Source organism: Silene latifolia, chromosome 11 (genome assembly GCF_048544455.1).
Source record: "Silene latifolia isolate original U9 population chromosome 11, ASM4854445v1, whole genome shotgun sequence".
Taxonomy (NCBI): Eukaryota; Viridiplantae; Streptophyta; class Magnoliopsida; order Caryophyllales; family Caryophyllaceae; genus Silene; species Silene latifolia.
In genome coordinates, this window is record NC_133536.1 from 21635471 (window position 1) to 21654441 (window position 18971).

Here is an 18971-nt window from a genome sequence, read left to right on the forward strand (position 1 = left end):
TACTACATATAAAAAGTAGAATTTTCCCACATCGAAATATAGCATAAGGTGGGTGATTCTATGATTATAAACAGGAGGCATCAACCCAAAATCTTTTGAGTCTCTTAAGTATTGTCTTGGAGAGATCTTAAACGTTTATATCATTATATTTTCTACCAATAGATTTTATATGTCCCACATTGAAAAATAATGTAGGTGTGGTAAATATACTACGTTTAAATAATATAATTAGAATTATGTTAAAAAAAATTCTATCATTAGAGTATAGGTTCATATCATTTGCACATATTTTAATTATGATAAAAAAAATAGAAAACAAACGTATGAATATTAATAGATAATATAGTATTTGCTTATTATTAAATCGGGTTGGATGTCGAATTAGGTTCAAAAAATATGGTGTACTTTTAAATATGTTATTCGTCTCAAATTGAAAAATAATGTAGGTGTGATAAATATATACTACGTATAAATAGTTGATTTGTCGCACATCAGAAGATTATCATAAGGTGGGGTGATCCCATGATTATAAATAAGATTTTTCCTTGGAACTTAGGTATCACCCCAAATATATTGAATCTCTCAAAGTATACTTATTATACAAGAGACTTTAAACATAATCTTGAATTAAATGTTAAATTTTTAAAGTTGTAACATTTTTTTAGGTGGGAGAAAGAGCGATAAAATGATCAATATTATAACGGAAATTTTTCATGGTACCCTTGAATTTTGGTAGATTACACATACTACCCCTAATTTTAAGTTTCTACATATAATACCCTTGTGTTTACTTTTTCATAACGCCGTTACTCCTATGAGTAACTAGTTGAGTAATTGAGCATGCCATGCTATTTGTGTTTTATTATTTAGGTATTAAATGTTAGTTTATAAATAAAATATGGATTTAGGAATTAGATGATGAAGTGTTTGTGTAATAGATAACAAAAGAAAAAGGCGTCACAAGTCATAGGAGTAATGTTGTTATGACGGAAGTTGTCAAATGGTATTCCGGGAAAGAAAAAGGTGAACACAGAGGTACCATTTGTAGAAACTTAAAATTGGGGGTACCATGTGTAATCTATCAAAACTTAAGGTTAGCATGAGAAATTTCCAATATTATAATGATATAGTTAATTAAATTTTCATTTAAAAGAGAGAGATATCCGTACCAATAAAACAATAAAGGGGTTATTATTTTTTAATTGTTATTTTATTGCCACGCCATCAAACTTAACGTCCGTTTAACAACCTTTACATTAGGGGGTACCATGGGCAAAAAAATGGAACCTCAAGGGTACCATAGGCAGATTCTTAAAAGTAGGGGTAACATGGAAAATCTGACAATATTAAGGGGCACCACGAAAAATTTCCGTATCTCAATTATGATAAAAAAAAATTGAAAAAAAACAACGTACAAATATTAATGGAGAGTACTTGATCATATTATTAAATTTAAATATAACTATTAGATATAATGAGTAGCAATTGTCCGTATTCGGTATTCGGGATCTGGTTGGATGTCGAACTAAGTGCAAAAAAGATGGTGTAATTCTGAGTATGTTATTTGTTCCACATTGAAAAACAATGCAGGTTTGATGAATATATACTACGTATAAATAGTAGAATTGTCCCACATCAGAAAAATAATCCAAGTTTGGTGAATATATTACTTATAAGTAGTAGAACTGTCCCACATCGAAAGATTAGTATAAGGTGGGGTGATTATATGATTATAAATAAGAGTTAACCCACGTATATATTAATCTTTTTTTTTTAAAGAGATATTTTAATAATATGTAAACAAATCATTATTGATAGAATGTAAAGATTAAACCCTTATAACGTTTTTTTTTTTGCATTATAAATAAGTTAATTACCCCGTTGCAACGCACGGGCATTCAAACTAGTCTACTATTAGAATATGCTGGGGGGAGCAGCATATTGTAAAATAGTAGATTTGACTCCAATCTAATATTTCAATATGCCATTTTTCAAACACCCCAAGTAGCATATTGATTGGTCAAATATGCTAAAAGGCCTAAATATGCTAATTTTTTTGCAATCTACTGTTTACCAAACACCCCCTAAAACTCGTTCATGAATAAGCAACTACGTTTTTTAAATAATTTGAACGACGATCTTGTCTATAGTTACTCATTTTTAGTAATTCATATGTTAGCTTTTAGTAATTCGTATAAAAGTTATTAAAATATTTTTCGAATTAAATGGATATTGATTTTTAATTAGTTTTTTTAGTTTGTTAGTCGTCTAAATTAAATTAAACTAATGAATAAAATTAACAAATTGAAGTGTTTAGGATGAGAAGGGTATTTAGAAAGAAATCAACTACAAGTATAGATTTCATGTGTAAAAGCCTTTCATCCCATGGTCTCTTGGAAATAAAAGTATAGGGGATAGCTATTAGTTTGTCGTCGACGTATAGCCAGATTTTGGGATCGTAAAGCCTAAGCTCAATTTTCCGACATACTATTAACATCCCAATTGACGTCCAAGTAATCGAGCCTACATGGTAGCGTCATTTATAGAAGGAAAATGACATAGCTCCACCGGGTGTTACTTAAAGTCAGTAACACCGTGGGTATTTTGGTAAAATTTATCTATTATTTCAACTTTTCCATTTAGAAAAATAGATTCATTAGAAAAGGGTAAAAATGGAAATTTAACTTGCTTTTAAGATGAAGTTCGCTAAAAACACGGGCACGATAATATGAGACAATTCATTTCCGGTAGGACATAATTATCAATCGATGCATTTGCAAGTAAAACACTTACGCTAATTTGCAAGAATCGCATTAATAACCGAGTAATCAAAGATTCAACGCACAAAGTATATCCCATGGAAATAGTTGCATTCAAACTGGGTAAACATATGGGATTGCTCCTCTTATTAATGTAGAAAAAAGTACTTCTGGTTGTTCATTTGCAAAGAATAGCCAGCATAAAACATAACGCAACAATTTTTCGGTAAGATCATCGATCATCATTGCTATGAAATTAACAAGATTGAATTGAGTTCTGGTGGATTAATTACACGTCTAATAAGCTTTGTATTTATATGCAAAATCATAAAGATTGAATTTAGTAATCAATCATACAAGTAAATTTGTATGATTGATTACTAATAAGTGATGCTTTGAATCGGAAATAGCGAAGAAGAAAACGGCTGTATGTCTGGGTTGAATCATCAATAACAACTTTTATTCAAAACTTCCGTTTATAACCTTTGCATAATTGATTGATAAATAAAAATGAACTATTTATTAATTCTTTAAATATATTATTTTATTAGGGTGTTACCGAGAGTCGGTAACACCCGGTGTCGCCATAGAACTCATAGCCCGTCCAAATATTGATGTGAAGTTTGTTGGGTCATATTATGTGATTAGGTAGCACGAGTACTCCTTTTAATCAGTCGTCCCGTATCCGATATATCGTGTAACACCCCGGTTTATAAAAGAAGTCCTCGTCAAGACATTCTCTAATAAAACGGACTGTTACCATCTCGGTTTCCCGAGGTAGTGAATAACAAATTAAACTCCAAGGCAATTATATAATATTTTAACTTAATTATTACAAACCTCTTTTCAACTCGATTACAAGAACTGACATAAATAAAAGTGAAAGTCTTCTAGGTGATGATCTAGCCACTAAGTCGTCTGATCCAATGTCTCACGCCCATCAAGCTCCCGTCCTATCTCTTAAACCTGTCAAGTCTGCTCCCCATAAAACGGATCATCACAGGTGTTCACGAATACACAGGGTCAACCACGAGGTTGAGTAGGGAAAACATAATAAGTACGACAACAAAATACATAACTCCATTTCCAATTCGTCACATACTCCACCTCTCCATATCACACTCCAAATAACTTCCACACCATATCAATGACTTCCACACCGTCTCAATAACTTCCACACCATATCAATAACTTCCACACCATGTCACAGACCCTGAATATCACAGACCCTGAGTATCTCTGTTCCATATCACAAGACCCTGAATAATCTCCGCTCCATATCACAAGACCCTGAATAATCTCCGCACCATATCACAAGACCCTGAATAATCTCCACATCATATCACAAGACCCTGAATAATCTCCGCACCATATCACAAGACCCTGAATAATCTCCACATCATATCACAAGACCCTGAATAATCTCCACACCATGTCACACAACATCCTCCAACTCCAATGCATATGAATGCTCAAAGGAAATTGATGCAACACGTTATATAAATCAATTAAATGATGAATCATAAAATCACGCCGGTTATCCGATATTGTACTATCATACTCAATATGATCAATTCAATCAATCACCGTTCGAATATAAATGATAACTTAGATCCACCACGAATCCAACCAACACAATTCAACAACAACGATATTAGGACAAGTGTATTTCCCCTACCTCAAATTGCGAATGACAATCCAACAAATTTTGCTAAAAATACTCCACGCGAAAACCGTCACCTAAACATATAATATTTATTAATTATTATTCCTTCAATTATCCCCCATTCTAAAATAGCAATGATACCAAATATAGTGACTTTCTAAAAGTGGGAAGTTTCCTAAAATAGAAACTTCCCCGAAATGGTAGCCTTGCCCAAAATAGAAACTTTTCTCTTTTAACAAACCCGACTCAAAACCCGTCTTTAATTAATTACTCATTATTAATTATTATTTTATTTTAAATAACTCGGAACTCAAACCAAAACGATAATTAACGGTTTAAATGAATTATATGGTGAAACGAATCAACACTTGAACAACTCGAACAATCCCGACTCTAATTATATTAAATAACTCGAGAATTAACTTAACTCAATTATTTAACGACACGGGAATTATATTAATTAATTAAGAATACGACCAATTAACGGATTATATTAATTAAACTATGAAAACCCCGTCTTTAATTCGCTAATAACTCGGAACTAGATTAATTAATTAAGCATATAATAACAATATTAATAATACTAATGGTAACACACTAACAATACTAACATAATAATAATAATACTAATAATAATAATAACAATAGTAATAATGATATCCAAACAAGAAACCCGACACCACAATTTTTAGCCCGCGAAGAACTCGACTCGGATTCATTACACGACACACACACACACCCCTCAACCCGCGTCATCAATCAAACCGTGCCCCTCAACCACTGCCGACCACCACATGCCAGCACCAACCTCGCCCAGCTCCACCCCCGACACCCAGAAATGGGTCGACTCCCACCGACAAGCCGAACCACGGCCATAACCTCGGCCCGGTTCACGACCCTAACACCACAACTACGCCTGAAAGACACGCGACAACAACCTCGAACACCCACAACACCACCTACAACCACCTCTGACACCATCTCCGACACCTACACGACACATAGCACGTGGTGCCACCACATCGACCTCCCCCGAGTCAATGGCGGCACCACCCCAAGACTCCTACGCGCAAACGGACTCGAAACACCCACCCTAACCACTATTTCCGACACCAACAACCACAACAAACCACCCTCAAGACCACCAGAAGACTCGACCCCACCCCAAGAACACAACCTAGTCACCACGACTCATCGACTACAAAGACACACACACAATACTACAAAAACGACATTGGAAAAAAAACAAGGAAAACGAATGGTGATGACAACCTTACCTCGCCCGAACCGCCACCTCGGCCACCCTAGCAACCGCCGTCGCCTTCACTCGCCTCTCACTCACTTACTTGCACAGTATGGGTGTATAACAAATTAACAATGGAAGGGAAATGGGTAGGCTTTGTCGGTTTAATAAGGAAGAAGAAGGACAAAGGGGTATGGTTTGTGTGGGGGTTGACGTAAACAAATGAGTATGGGTTGCATTGTTGTTGGTGTAGGCGTGGGGTTGGAGTATGGGTAGTCTAGGTTTAATAAAAATAATCAAAGCATGCTTTACACTCCCAAAGACACGGTCCCCTTAATTATTTTGGGTCCGATTGGTTTCTTATTTGCGTTTAACCAATACCCGCAATCCTATATTTAATTATCTTATGTGAACGTAAACTTACGAGAATACTTCCGTATTATCCCGACAATCGAGTAACATAAATATGTACCTACTTTCATGATTAAATTTAACGTCTTGTGATTATAGTTTGTTTATTAATTATATTATAATATTATATTATTTAGCGACGTAACACGGCCGGCTTATAATAATTTATAAAAAGTCGGGTATTACAGCTTCCCCCCTAAAATGAACTTCGTCCCGAAGTTCGCTCCGTACCAAACCCCGGAAGGGTATGCATTTCGTACTTACGGACGTTACGCATTTCTAACTCGATTAACACACACTTTTGACATATCAGTTAAACATAATAATTACGAAATGTTACATTCTGCCCTCCTAAAAATAAACTTCGTCCCGAAGTTTTACTCGTCTTTACTTAACCGAAGTAACTCTAACTAATAACTAACTGAGAACACAAATGTATAATCAACTAAATAATCATCTGAGAACACTGTCATCTTCCATCTAAATTCCGACCTCAAATTCAACATAACCCATTAACCATGGTCGCACTGGACCGCAAACATAACTCGGCACGGAGGCCCCACAACTCATAACTCAATACCAGTAGTTTAATCACACTCTCCTTTTACACATCAACCAACTAACAGAAGTAGGAACAACACGTATGGAACTCATTTGTATAGGTACCCCACAACTAAACATCAACTTGGTCAACTATAACCTACAAACAAGTGCAATTTAAGCATCAAGATTTTACAATCCTCCCCAACTAGAAACATGGTTACGTCCTCGTAACCTTCATTATTATAACAACGGTCCCAAATTACTGCTAACAACTTAAAAAGGATAAAAGGTTCTCAACTCACGTTCCAGATAACTAGTTCTTACCAACAATCGATATACAACTCTTTCAAGGATGCTACCGTCACCAAGAAAATCATTAGTAATTATTCGCCTCACCAATCATTGTAATTTTCATACTTTAGAATATAGGGGATCAATCACATAAGAAACGAATTAAGGTCGACATTTGATAAATCGATTTATGTGAATTTATAACTTAATAGGTTCAATCTGACTTTTCTTTACTTGATGGTATAGATTTAGGTCACGACAGAGAATCACCAATAGAAAAGAAGACAACCAGTTTCGCAGTACTTATCATCTTAGAAATATTTTCAATTCTCATAACAAAGGGTTCGGTATTTATTCATAAACGACGAATGCACATTGATTGGCAAATTTTATAACTTATTGGTCGAGTCACACAAGTGATTAAGCAACGATATTGGAAAGGCAACATACAAGACTCATACATAAATTTTTGTTCTTTGTATTAATATATTTAAACTGCACCCAACACAATGACATACAAGGTTAGTGTATTTAACGACACCAATTTACAATTATTCGTTACCTGTCATGCTAATATCAACTTACCATGTTAACACGTAACTCACTTAAATCACCACATCACATTTCCCGTTTCGACATTCGTAACCAACCACAACCCACCAATTTGCTACCTGAACGAACAACATGACTAACTTGACCCACCACTTGTGACTCGTTCTAATTTCATTACTCCGGACTTAGCAACTATCATGTAACCATTCAACCGGACACTAGTGAAATCTCCTTCCGGATTTATACTCACACGGCAAAATCTAACTTCATTTTTCTAAACTTGTACTTTCATACAGGATGGTGACTAATTTTCTTAACATATTCTCATAACAGGGCCATCATAGAACTCATTTATAGCTTACTACGAAACTCAAAATCAGATAAACTTAATTTGATACAATTCCTTTAAACAAAACAAGTTGAGGTGTCGACTCCTATATTGTAAATTACAAGTTCATCTTATTCATTTCAGTCCTATCTTTACTAATGGACGACTATTACCTCAATCATCAGGATTTTAGTTGCACTTCTTTACTCAGTTGTATTCATGGGTCAATTGAACGTAACTATAACGACTATCATTTAAACCAATGTATATCATGTGAATCATAAAAGGGTTATCCCACTATAATTGCTAACATAATTATCATAACAATCCCTATTAGGATATAATTGATAATAACGACTCGAGAACATAGATATGTCGAATGTCGTGTTACAATTGCATGAATCACTTTAGCATTTTGTGACAATATAATAACGAACATATTCAATAAAGAATAATGACACTGTTTATTATCATGTTATAGGTTTTAGGTTCAACTGAAATAATTTAATACGATGTAGGTAATAGTTATAACTTATGGGCACACAACTCATATGAAAGACCTTAGAACTCAAATGACATCCTACATGTGTGAACATTTAGACACAATCACTACCATCATCCATGTGTAAACTTTTAGACATAATTATTATCATATTCATGCGAGTATATTAGAACGATCAAATTGACTTTTAACGCCATTGACTTTACTACGATATGACACTGTAGTTTATATTTATATATTAGACCCCTATGCAATTATGATGAACTCACCAGAGATATTACAACATGCCAAACATATATAAAACATATAACAACTGGACTCGTATAAACATTTCACCCTCGATTAAGAATCAATTTAAACTATTCAATTTCACTCATACTATCATGCCCACGATATTATCAATTAGGTTTTAATTTTATCACTGGTTGAGATGCATAACCACCGAACAAAAAGTGCGCTACTATCGTCATGTTGACATTATAATTTCACATTACTAAGGCTCATGAATTAATCAAACAACTGTATGAAAATTCAACATAGAATGCACATTTTAAATGTTTTGATTTACGTTGTACCTTCCAAAAATCACGAATAAATAGTTGTACGATTAAAAACTTGATTCATATTACTTTTATAAAACACGGTGAGTTCAAAACACAGGGGAAAAAGAATTAGATTTAAAGCACAAGAATTCGGTTGGTCCAAACAAACATGTGGCAGCAATTGGTCTAAAATTTTGGGTCAGTTTGCAAAACTTATTATTTAATATAGAGAAATCAAGAATTTTCGGGGCTTATCAATTTGAAAACATAGGCGAATTTTATGATCGGTGGGGTTGGAATTATGTGAGAATTATTAATGAAATTTAAATGTGGATTTTTACAACATCATTGGTCAAGCGTCACCGCACGAACTTCCTAACCACATCTTACTAAAATCTTTATTTCTCCTAATCCGTATATCATATAAGCATGAAACCAACGTCAAATGAACACTAACTCACAAGGCTACCTCTCATAACATTTTCTACGATAGACAATAAACAAAAATAAATGGTAGTAAGGTCAATTAAGGAGTAACATCAACCAAAACATGTTTCACCACTAAGTCAATTCATTTTATATGTTCCAACTCTTACAACCACACTATTGTTACTAACCCATACCAACTTAGATCTCACACTGTACCTACGTAAACATATACTCCATAGAATCCCTTCGCGTCTCGATCTACTCATTACATCTACATTACGATTGCTATGACTAAAAACAGGCAATTCAATAGCGTTTCTTATTACTATCACATTATTATACTAGCATGGCTTGGGATCACATAACCGCATATTACTTACTCACATTAGTACTATCAGCACATCATTCACATCCCCCTAGGTAATTATCATAGACTCGCAATTATTTTCATGCTCACGACTAGCACAACACTTCATTGATTATTAACCCGAACTCGAAAATTTATTTCTCATTTCCCAACATTATATGATCACGTCATCATTCATACAAAATACTAACCGTAGCGTTGTCCTGTTTGAATGGTTAGAATATATGGGTTTCAAAGTATATATCAACTCGATTATGCAATCATCAATGCATCAATCAATACTTAGGCAACGATATAGGAACCTCAGGTTCAACCTTATGCAACTTTTCTACCCTTTCTCTCATATACCCTCAAGGTTTTCCGAGTCAAACCGAGAGGGCCACCTTTGGTTCCCGTGAGGGGGCCCCTAACTCAAACCTTACCTCAGTGTGCTCCTAACAGTTCTATCCCGGTGTTCATTTTAATTAGACACATCCTAGGTTCATTGGGTTCATTGGTTTAGGCCTGAGGATCGTTCGCTCTGATACCACTTTGTAACACCCCGGTTTATAAAAGAAGTCCTCGTCAAGACATTCTCTAATAAAACGGACTGTTACCATCTCGGTTTCCCGAGGTAGTGAATAACAAATTAAACTCCAAGGCAATTATATAATATTTTAACTTAATTATTACAAACCTCTTTTCAACTCGATTACAAGAACTGACATAAATAAAAGTGAAAGTCTTCTAGGTGATGATCTAGCCACTAAGTCGTCTGATCCAATGTCTCACGCCCATCAAGCTCCCGTCCTATCTCTTAAACTGTCAAAGTCTGCTCCCCATAAAACGGATCATCACAGGTGTTCACGAATACACAGGGTCAACCACGAGGTTGAGTAGGGAAAACATAATAAGTACGACAACAAAATACATAACTCCATTTCCAATTCGTCACATACTCCACCTCTCCATATCACGGACCACTCGAATAACATCCACACCATATCAATGACTTCCACACCGTCTCAATAACTTCCACACCATATCAATAACTTCCACACCATGTCACAGACCCTGAATATCACAGACCCTGAGTATCTCTGTTCCATATCACAAGACCCTGAATAATCTCCGCTCCATATCACAAGACCCTGAATAATCTCCGCACCATATCACAAGACCCTGAATAATCTCCACATCATATCACAAGACCCTGAATAATCTCCGCACCATATCACAAGACCCTGAATAATCTCCACATCATATCACAAGACCCTGAATAATCTCCACACCATGTCACACAACATCCTCCAACTCCAATGCATATGAATGCTCAAAGGAAATTGATGCAACACGTTATATAAATCAATTAAATGATGAATCATAAAATCACGCCGGTTATCCGATATTGTACTATCATACTCAATATGATCAATTCAATCAATCACCGTTCGAATATAAATGATAACTTAGATCCACCACGAATCCAACCAACACAATTCAACAACAACGATATTAGGACAAGTGTATTTCCCCTACCTCAAATTGCGAATGACAATCCAACAAAAACTAAAAATACTCCACGCGAAAACCGTCACCTAAACATATAATATTTATTAATTATTATTCCTTCAATTATCCCCCATTCTAAAATAGCAATGATACCAAATATAGTGACTTTCTAAAAGTGGGAAGTTTCCTAAAATAGAAACTTCCCCGAAATGGTAGCCTTGCCCAAAATAGAAACTTTTCTCTTTTAACAAACCCGACTCAAAACCCGTCTTTAATTAATTACTCATTATTAATTATTATTTTATTTTAAATAACTCGGAACTCAAACCAAAACGATAATTAACGGTTTAAATGAATTATATGGTGAAACGAATCAACACTTGAACAACTCGAACAATCCCGACTCTAATTATATTAAATAACTCGAGAATTAACTTAACTCAATTATTTAACGACACGGGAATTATATTAATTAATTAAGAATACGACCAATTAACGGATTATATTAATTAAACTATGAAAACCCCGTCTTTAATTCGCTAATAACTCGGAACTAGATTAATTAATTAAGCATATAATAACAATATTAATAATACTAATGGTAACACACTAACAATACTAACATAATAATAATAATACTAATAATAATAATAACAATAGTAATAATGATATCCAAACAAGAAACCCGACACCACAATTTTTAGCCCGCGAAGAACTCGACTCGGATTCATTACACGACACACACACACACCCCTCAACCCGCGTCATCAATCAAACCGTGCCCCTCAACCACTGCCGACCACCACATGCCAGCACCAACCTCGCCCAGCTCCACCCCCGACACCCAGAAATGGGTCGACTCCCACCGACAAGCCGAACCACGGCCATAACCTGGCCTGGTTCACGACCCTAACACCACAACTACGCCTGAAAGACACGCGACAACAACCTCGAACACCCACAACACCACCTACAACCACCTCTGACACCATCTCCGACACCTACACGACACATAGCACGTGGTGCCACCACATCGACCTCCCCCGAGTCAATGGCGGCACCACCCCAAGACTCCTACGCGCAAACGGACTCGAAACACCCACCCTAACCACTATTTCCGACACCAACAACCACAACAGCCACCCTCAAGACCACCAGAAGACTCGACCCCACCCCAAGAACACAACCTAGTCACCACGACTCATCGACTACAGTGACACACACACAATACTACAAAAACGACATTGGAAAAAAAACAAGGAAAACGAATGGTGATGACAACCTTACCTCGCCTGAACCGCCACCTCAGCCACCCTAGCAACCGCCGTCAGCTTCACTCTGCCTCTCACTCACTTACTTGCACAGTATGGGTGTATAACAAATTAACAATGGAAGGGAAATGGGTAGGCTTTGTCGGTTTAATAAGGAAGAAGAAGGACAAAGGGGTATGGTTTGTGTGGGGGTTGACGTAAACAAATGAGTATGGGTTGCATTGTTGTTGGTGTAGGCGTGGGGTTGGAGTATGGGTAGTCTAGGTTTAATAAAAATAATCAAAGCATGCTTTACACTCCCAAAGACACGGTCCCCTTAATTATTTTGGGTCCGATTGGTTTCTTATTTGCGTTTAACCAATACCCGCAATCCTATATTTAATTATCTTATGTGAACGTAAACTTACGAGAATACTTCCGTATTATCCCGACACTGAGTAACATAAATATGTACCTACTTTCATGATTAAATTTAACGTCTTGTGATTATAGTTTGTTTATTAATTATATTATAATATTATATTATTTAGCGACGTAACACGGCCGGCTTATAATAATTTATAAAAAGTCAGGGTATTACATATCGTGGAACATACGCCTAAACGTGTCGGACACCTATAAAGTCGTGTCTAACTTTCTTTATTTATTTGGGCATGTGTCCATGGTATTTGGACACATTTTGGACACATTTTCAAACGGGATAAAATTGAATTTAAGGTGAATAGTGTGCGTTGTTCTATTGTGGGAAAATGAGTAGAATTGGGGGTGGATGATGTTCTTTAGACGAGGAATGAGATCTCGGAAGAGACTGATTAGATGATGAGTTTGGGTGGGAAACGAGAATGAGTTTTATTTAAATTTAATATCAAATATTTGTACAGAAATAAAATAGTACGTTTATGACTATAAAATATATATTCTATTAAATTTAAATAACTTGTCCCGTATCTTAAATATCATGGGATATCGAATCACGTGTCCGTATCTATCTATTTTTTTTTTTAACAACAACAAATAGTATAGCTTGTCCGTATCTATCTTAGTACTACCTAGTTTAGAATAATATATGTTGCCAAAAAATGAGACACAGTCGTCAATAAAATTGTCAAAATTACTAGCCCAAAGTCCCGAGGCTTTACCAACTATCATTAAGGACTAATTCTCACATCAAAATTCAAAAAGGTTTATTGAATCAAATCATCAAAAATTGGTATATAACGTGTAAAAATCCAAGGGGATACAATATCAAATATTTTAAACAAAACGAAATAAAGTTAATTAGGTTACAAAGTTTGAACATGTCAATAATAAGTTACAACATACGACCTTGCCAATTCTATATGTGCATGAGTCATGACCACTTCAAATTAACAACAGTTTTAACTTCTATAATCAACTATAAATAGGTCATTTTACCCATGCAAATTATTATCCAAACTTCTCAATAACTTCTTCCTTTCAAAGCTAAATATAGCAATAACTACAAAGCTTATAACACCAAGAATGGCGAACCATAACACCTTTGTTGTTCTGGCACTTATGGCCTTAACTTCCTTTGTGGCTTATGCTACTGATCCCACCCAACTTCAAGATTTTTGCGTCGGAGTTAAAGACCCTAAGGAAGCACGTACGTCTTCTCCCTTAATATGTTTCTGTTAATCTCGTCCACTTTTATTCAAGTCGTTTATTTTCAATTTTGACGTACAAGTTTTTGACATATACTGTGATACATCATAGCATAATAGTACTTCGAAAAATTATGAAGCATAACATAGACCATTCATATGAGTTCCATATATAGCAGCGATCATTGCATGCATAAATACATTTTTCTCCTTAATTTTCTAGAGATTAAATATCAGTTATATTATCTTTTCAATAATTGAATATTTCATTCGTACTTGAATTTCCCACTAAAGTTTATTTCTATGTAGTGTTTGTGAATGGCCTTTTTTGCAAGAATCCAATGGAAGCAACACCCGACGATTTTTTCTACAAAGGGCTAGACGTACCCGGGAAGCCCAACAACTTGGGAGTCAATGTCACAATGGTTACAGCAATGCAAGTACCTGGTCTCAACACCCTTGGTATATCGTTGGCTAGGATTGACTTTGCACCTTACGGACTCAATCCACCCCACACCCACCCTCGTGCCACTGAAGTCTTGACCGTCTTGGAAGGAACCCTCTATGTCGGGTTTGTGACATCCAACCTTCCAAACGGAGGAAACAAACTGTTCACTAAGGTGTTAAACAAAGGAGATGTTTTCGTGTTTCCACAGGGCCTCGTTCACTTTCAGTTTAATGTTGGTAATTGCCCCGCTGTGGCTATTGCTGGGTTGAGCAGCCAAAACCCCGGAGTTGTGACAATTGCCAATGCGGTGTTTGGATCACAGCCACCTATTTCAGTCGATGTTCTAGCCAAGGCCTTCCAGTTGGATGCTAATGTGGTCAAGACCCTTCAGTCTCACTTTGGGATGAGCTCTTAATTTGAGAATCGACTACAATCAAGACACTATCATTATAGTCATACTATCTAAGTTTGGATTAATATTGTAATAATAAATAAGAATACTCAAATATATAGTAATTCGATGGGTAACAAATTAAATACCAAGTGCGGAGTAAGAAATATTGAGATATATAATACGGAATAATTTAGTACGTGTTTGAATTTACATACACACGTATAGTTTTCTAAATGATTCTTTTTCTCGATAATTGTAGTTATGGACAAAGTAACAAAATGAACGCATATAGCCAATATACAGGCTTATAAACTATAACCGTCATCAAGAAATGAAAACAGATAAATAAGCTTAAAAAATAATTAAATCATGATCATGGACCTCCAGAATAGAGTTGAATGAATACGACGACTCATGAAATAAGCAAGTCAACCGCTAATGACGTCTGTGATAGTTGAAATATGCAAATAATATCAAAATGCTTCTGAAAAAAAAAAGAAAAAATTTAAACGTACAAAAACCAAGTATAACACGTGGACGGCAGGATTCGAACCTGCGCGGGCAAAGCCCACATGATTTCTAGTCATGCCCGATAACCACTCCGGCACGTCCACTTCTTTGTTCCTAATTTGGTATTTGGCTTATATAAATCTGAATAGGGCAGTAACTTGTCTATGCTGCAATCTTTTATTTTGGGTTTGAACATATGCTGTATATCTTTTTATCCATTCGACATAACACTCACATTTATATAAGGCGGTTTACATAAGTGGTAATGTAAAATCACAAGTTAATTGACTTAAATATATCCCTAAAGTAACTACTCACAATAATTTATTTATCGGATTTACATGTAAAAACGGTTTTACATGAGACTCTCTCTTGACATAAAGCCTTACAAGCTTTCAAACTTATTCTTGAATCAACATAAAAAAAAGGTTAATAATTTTCGTAACGAGTTTGGTAAGTATTGTTGATTTGCAGGCCATTTTTTCTTTCTTTTGTTTTACAACATCCTCCTATACACTACTACAAATACAGGCAACCACAACGGCCCTTTAACAACGCTTATTCACGAAAATCATCAAAACACGTTGTAGAATTTATTCCGCGAATTTTACCAAACTTAATTACAACGGTTATGTGTTGTTAACCGTTGTTATTGGTTTTAACAACGGGTCATACTTAAACAACCGTTGTTAATGAAAAAACTAATAACAACGGTTAAATTTTAACCGTTGTTAATGGTTTGGCGCCAAATTAGTGAAAAGTAATCACAACGGTTATATTAGAACCCGTTTTTAATACGTTTTAACAACGGTTGTAGACTCAATAACCGTTGTTATTAATATTATGAAAATCTTAAGAACAACATATTGCTTTATTCTGCTATACGCTACAAACACAAACACAAGCTAATATCGCTACTATATCATCCTCCATTCCTCCCGATCGTCTCTCTGTCTTCATCTCCGTCAAAGTCATTTGTTGTCACGTCTTCTCTCCCTCATCGTGTTTATCAATCAGGTATATATATGTTTCTTAGCAACGCTTATAACTAGATATAGGATTTTTTGGGTTATTATCTAATTTGTTGATAATTTAGCTTAATTGCTTTCCGAATTTCGTTTATTTGTTTGCTTATTATTGTATTTTCTCAATTAGTTGCCTATTATTACGAATGTAGAATAATGACTCGAACTTGGATGATTGATGCAAATATGAGTGACCGCACCTACAAGGATGGTTTAGGTGAATTTTATGAATTCGTTTCGAACAATTTGAAAGGTTCTTCTAGTATTGCATGTCCTTGTGAAAGATGTGGTAATATTAGCTATATGGCTTTTCCTGACGTTAAAATACACCTAGAAAAGTGGAGATTTAGTCGATCCTATACACTTTGGATTTTTCATGGGGAATCATTAGAGGAAGAGAATAACTCTTAAGAAGATGATGTTGAGGTACACGAAAGGCTAACTGATGATCCTGAGTTTGCCGAGTTTTTGAGTTGGAAGAGTTGGAAGTAGAGAAGTTGAATGTTGGGTCTATAGATAATGAAGAGAATGATGATGAGTCCATTGCTTTTGAAGAAGTAGGTGATGACACTAGTAATTGGGATGACCTTAACAACATGTATGAGAAGTTGTGTGAGTCTGAAGCACCTCTGTATCCTGGTTGTAAGTTCACAAAAATGTCGGCTGTGGTGAAGTTGTATAATATCAAGGAGGCAAATGGGGTGAGTGACACGTGTTTCACTAGTTTTTTAGCCTTGATAAAGGAGTTGCTTTCTGATGGTAATGTTCTACCCGTTAAGACATATGAGGCGAAAAAACTAATAAGAGGAGTGGGTATGAAATATGAGAAAATACATGCATGTCCAAATGATTGCATATTGTATCGGAAATTATATCAAAACTTAACCAATTGCCCTAAATGTTTGGAGTGGCGTTATAAGGATAAGGAAGGGATCCCGGCTAAGGTGTTGTGGTATTTTCCATTGATACCAAGAGTCATAAGGATTTATGCGAATCCCGATGATGCAAAAATGTTAACTTGGCATGAAACAGAAAGAATAAATGATGGAAAGCTAAGACACCCGACAGATGGTAAGCAATGGAAATCGTTCGACGCTAAGTATCCCGAGTTCGGCAATGAACCTAGAAACTTACGTCTAGCGCTGTCCACCGATGGAATGAACCCACACGGAAACATGAGTAGCCAACATAGTACTTGGCCGTAGTGTTGGCTATTTATAACTTACCTCCATATGTGTGCATGAAAAGAAAGTATTTGATGTTGTCGTTGTTAATTTCCGGCCCTAAATAACCTGGAAATGATATAGATGTATATTTGGAACCTCTTCTAGATGATTTGCGATTGTTGTGGGATAGTGGGATAGAAGTATTTGATGTATATAAGAACGAAACTTTCAATTTGAGAGCGATGTTATTGTGTACAATATCCGACTATCCGGCTTATGGCGACCTTTCTGGGCACACAGTTCATGGGAAAGAGGCTTGTCCATTGTGTGGGGAGGATATCGAGTCCGAATACTTGAAGTCTTCTCGTAAGTATGTGTATATGGGAAATAGGAGGTTCTTGTCTCATGACCATTGTTATCGCAAGATGCAGAAAGCATTCAATGGAAGACAAGAACTTCGTCAACCTCCTAGAATTTTGAGTGGGCATGAAGTTTATCAGAAAGTAAAACATATTGAGATAGATTATGGGAAGAAGAGCGGCTCTAAATTGTCTACTCGTAGGTATAAGAAAAGATCCATATTTTTTGATAAACTTCCATATTGGCCTGACACGGAGGTCGCATTGCCTCGATTTCATGCACATTGAGAAAAATGTCTGTGATAATATTATCAATACCCTTCTGAATGTTCCTGGTAAAACAAAGGATAACGCCGCAGCTAGGGAAGATATGAAAATGATGGGTATTAGGCTAGAGTTGGCACCACAGAAGAGAGGTAATCGTACATTTTTACCGCCAGCAGCTTTTACCCTTTCACGGAATGAGAGAAAAGAGTTCTGTGCATGCTTGAATGGAATTAAAGTGCCACATGGTTATTCGTCGAACATCAAAAGCCTAGTGTCGATGCAAGACCTAAAACTCACCGGGTTAAAGTCACATGATTGTCACACTTTGATGCAACAATTACTACTTGTGGCTATTCGTTCCATTTTACCTGAAAAGGTAAGATATGCTATAACTAGATTCTGTCTCTTCTTCCAGTCCATATGCGAGAAAGTCATCGATCCCGATGACGCGGATTCATTGCAGGACCTCGTTGTAACCTCTCTTTGTCAGTTGGAAATGTATTTTCCACCCTCTTTCTTCACTATCATGATTCATCTGACCATTCACTTGGTTAGGGAGATTTTGTACCTTGGCCATTCACTTGGTTAGGGAGATTTTGTACCTTGGGCCCGTGTACTTGAGATACCAGTATCCTTTCGAAAGATTGATGAAAGTCTACAAGGACTATACATCTAATCGGTATCGTCCGGAAGGTTGTATTGCTGAACGCGCTATTTTAGACGAAGCTCTTTCATATTGTTACGCTCATCTCTCCCCTGAGGAGTTGATTGGCGTTCCTAAG

The 18971-nt window shown here is 35.8% G+C and overlaps 1 protein-coding gene and 1 non-coding gene across 2 annotated transcripts; one reads left to right on the top strand and one right to left on the bottom strand.

Moving 5' to 3' along the window:
* The first annotated feature begins 13714 nt into the window (after positions 1-13714).
* LOC141613054 (germin-like protein) lies at positions 13715-15072 on the top strand. The gene is made up of 2 exons (XM_074431788.1): positions 13715-14022; positions 14330-15072. Exons 1-2 carry the CDS (start codon positions 13899-13901, stop codon positions 14881-14883), a joined length of 678 nt encoding a protein of 225 aa, XP_074287889.1. The 5' UTR covers positions 13715-13898; the 3' UTR covers positions 14884-15072.
* Positions 15073-15394: 322 nt separating this feature from the next.
* TRNAS-AGA (transfer RNA serine (anticodon AGA)) lies at positions 15395-15476 on the bottom strand. The gene has a single exon. It is a non-coding gene; the product is annotated as a tRNA-Ser (tRNA).
* Between the last annotated feature and the right edge of the window lie 3495 nt (positions 15477-18971).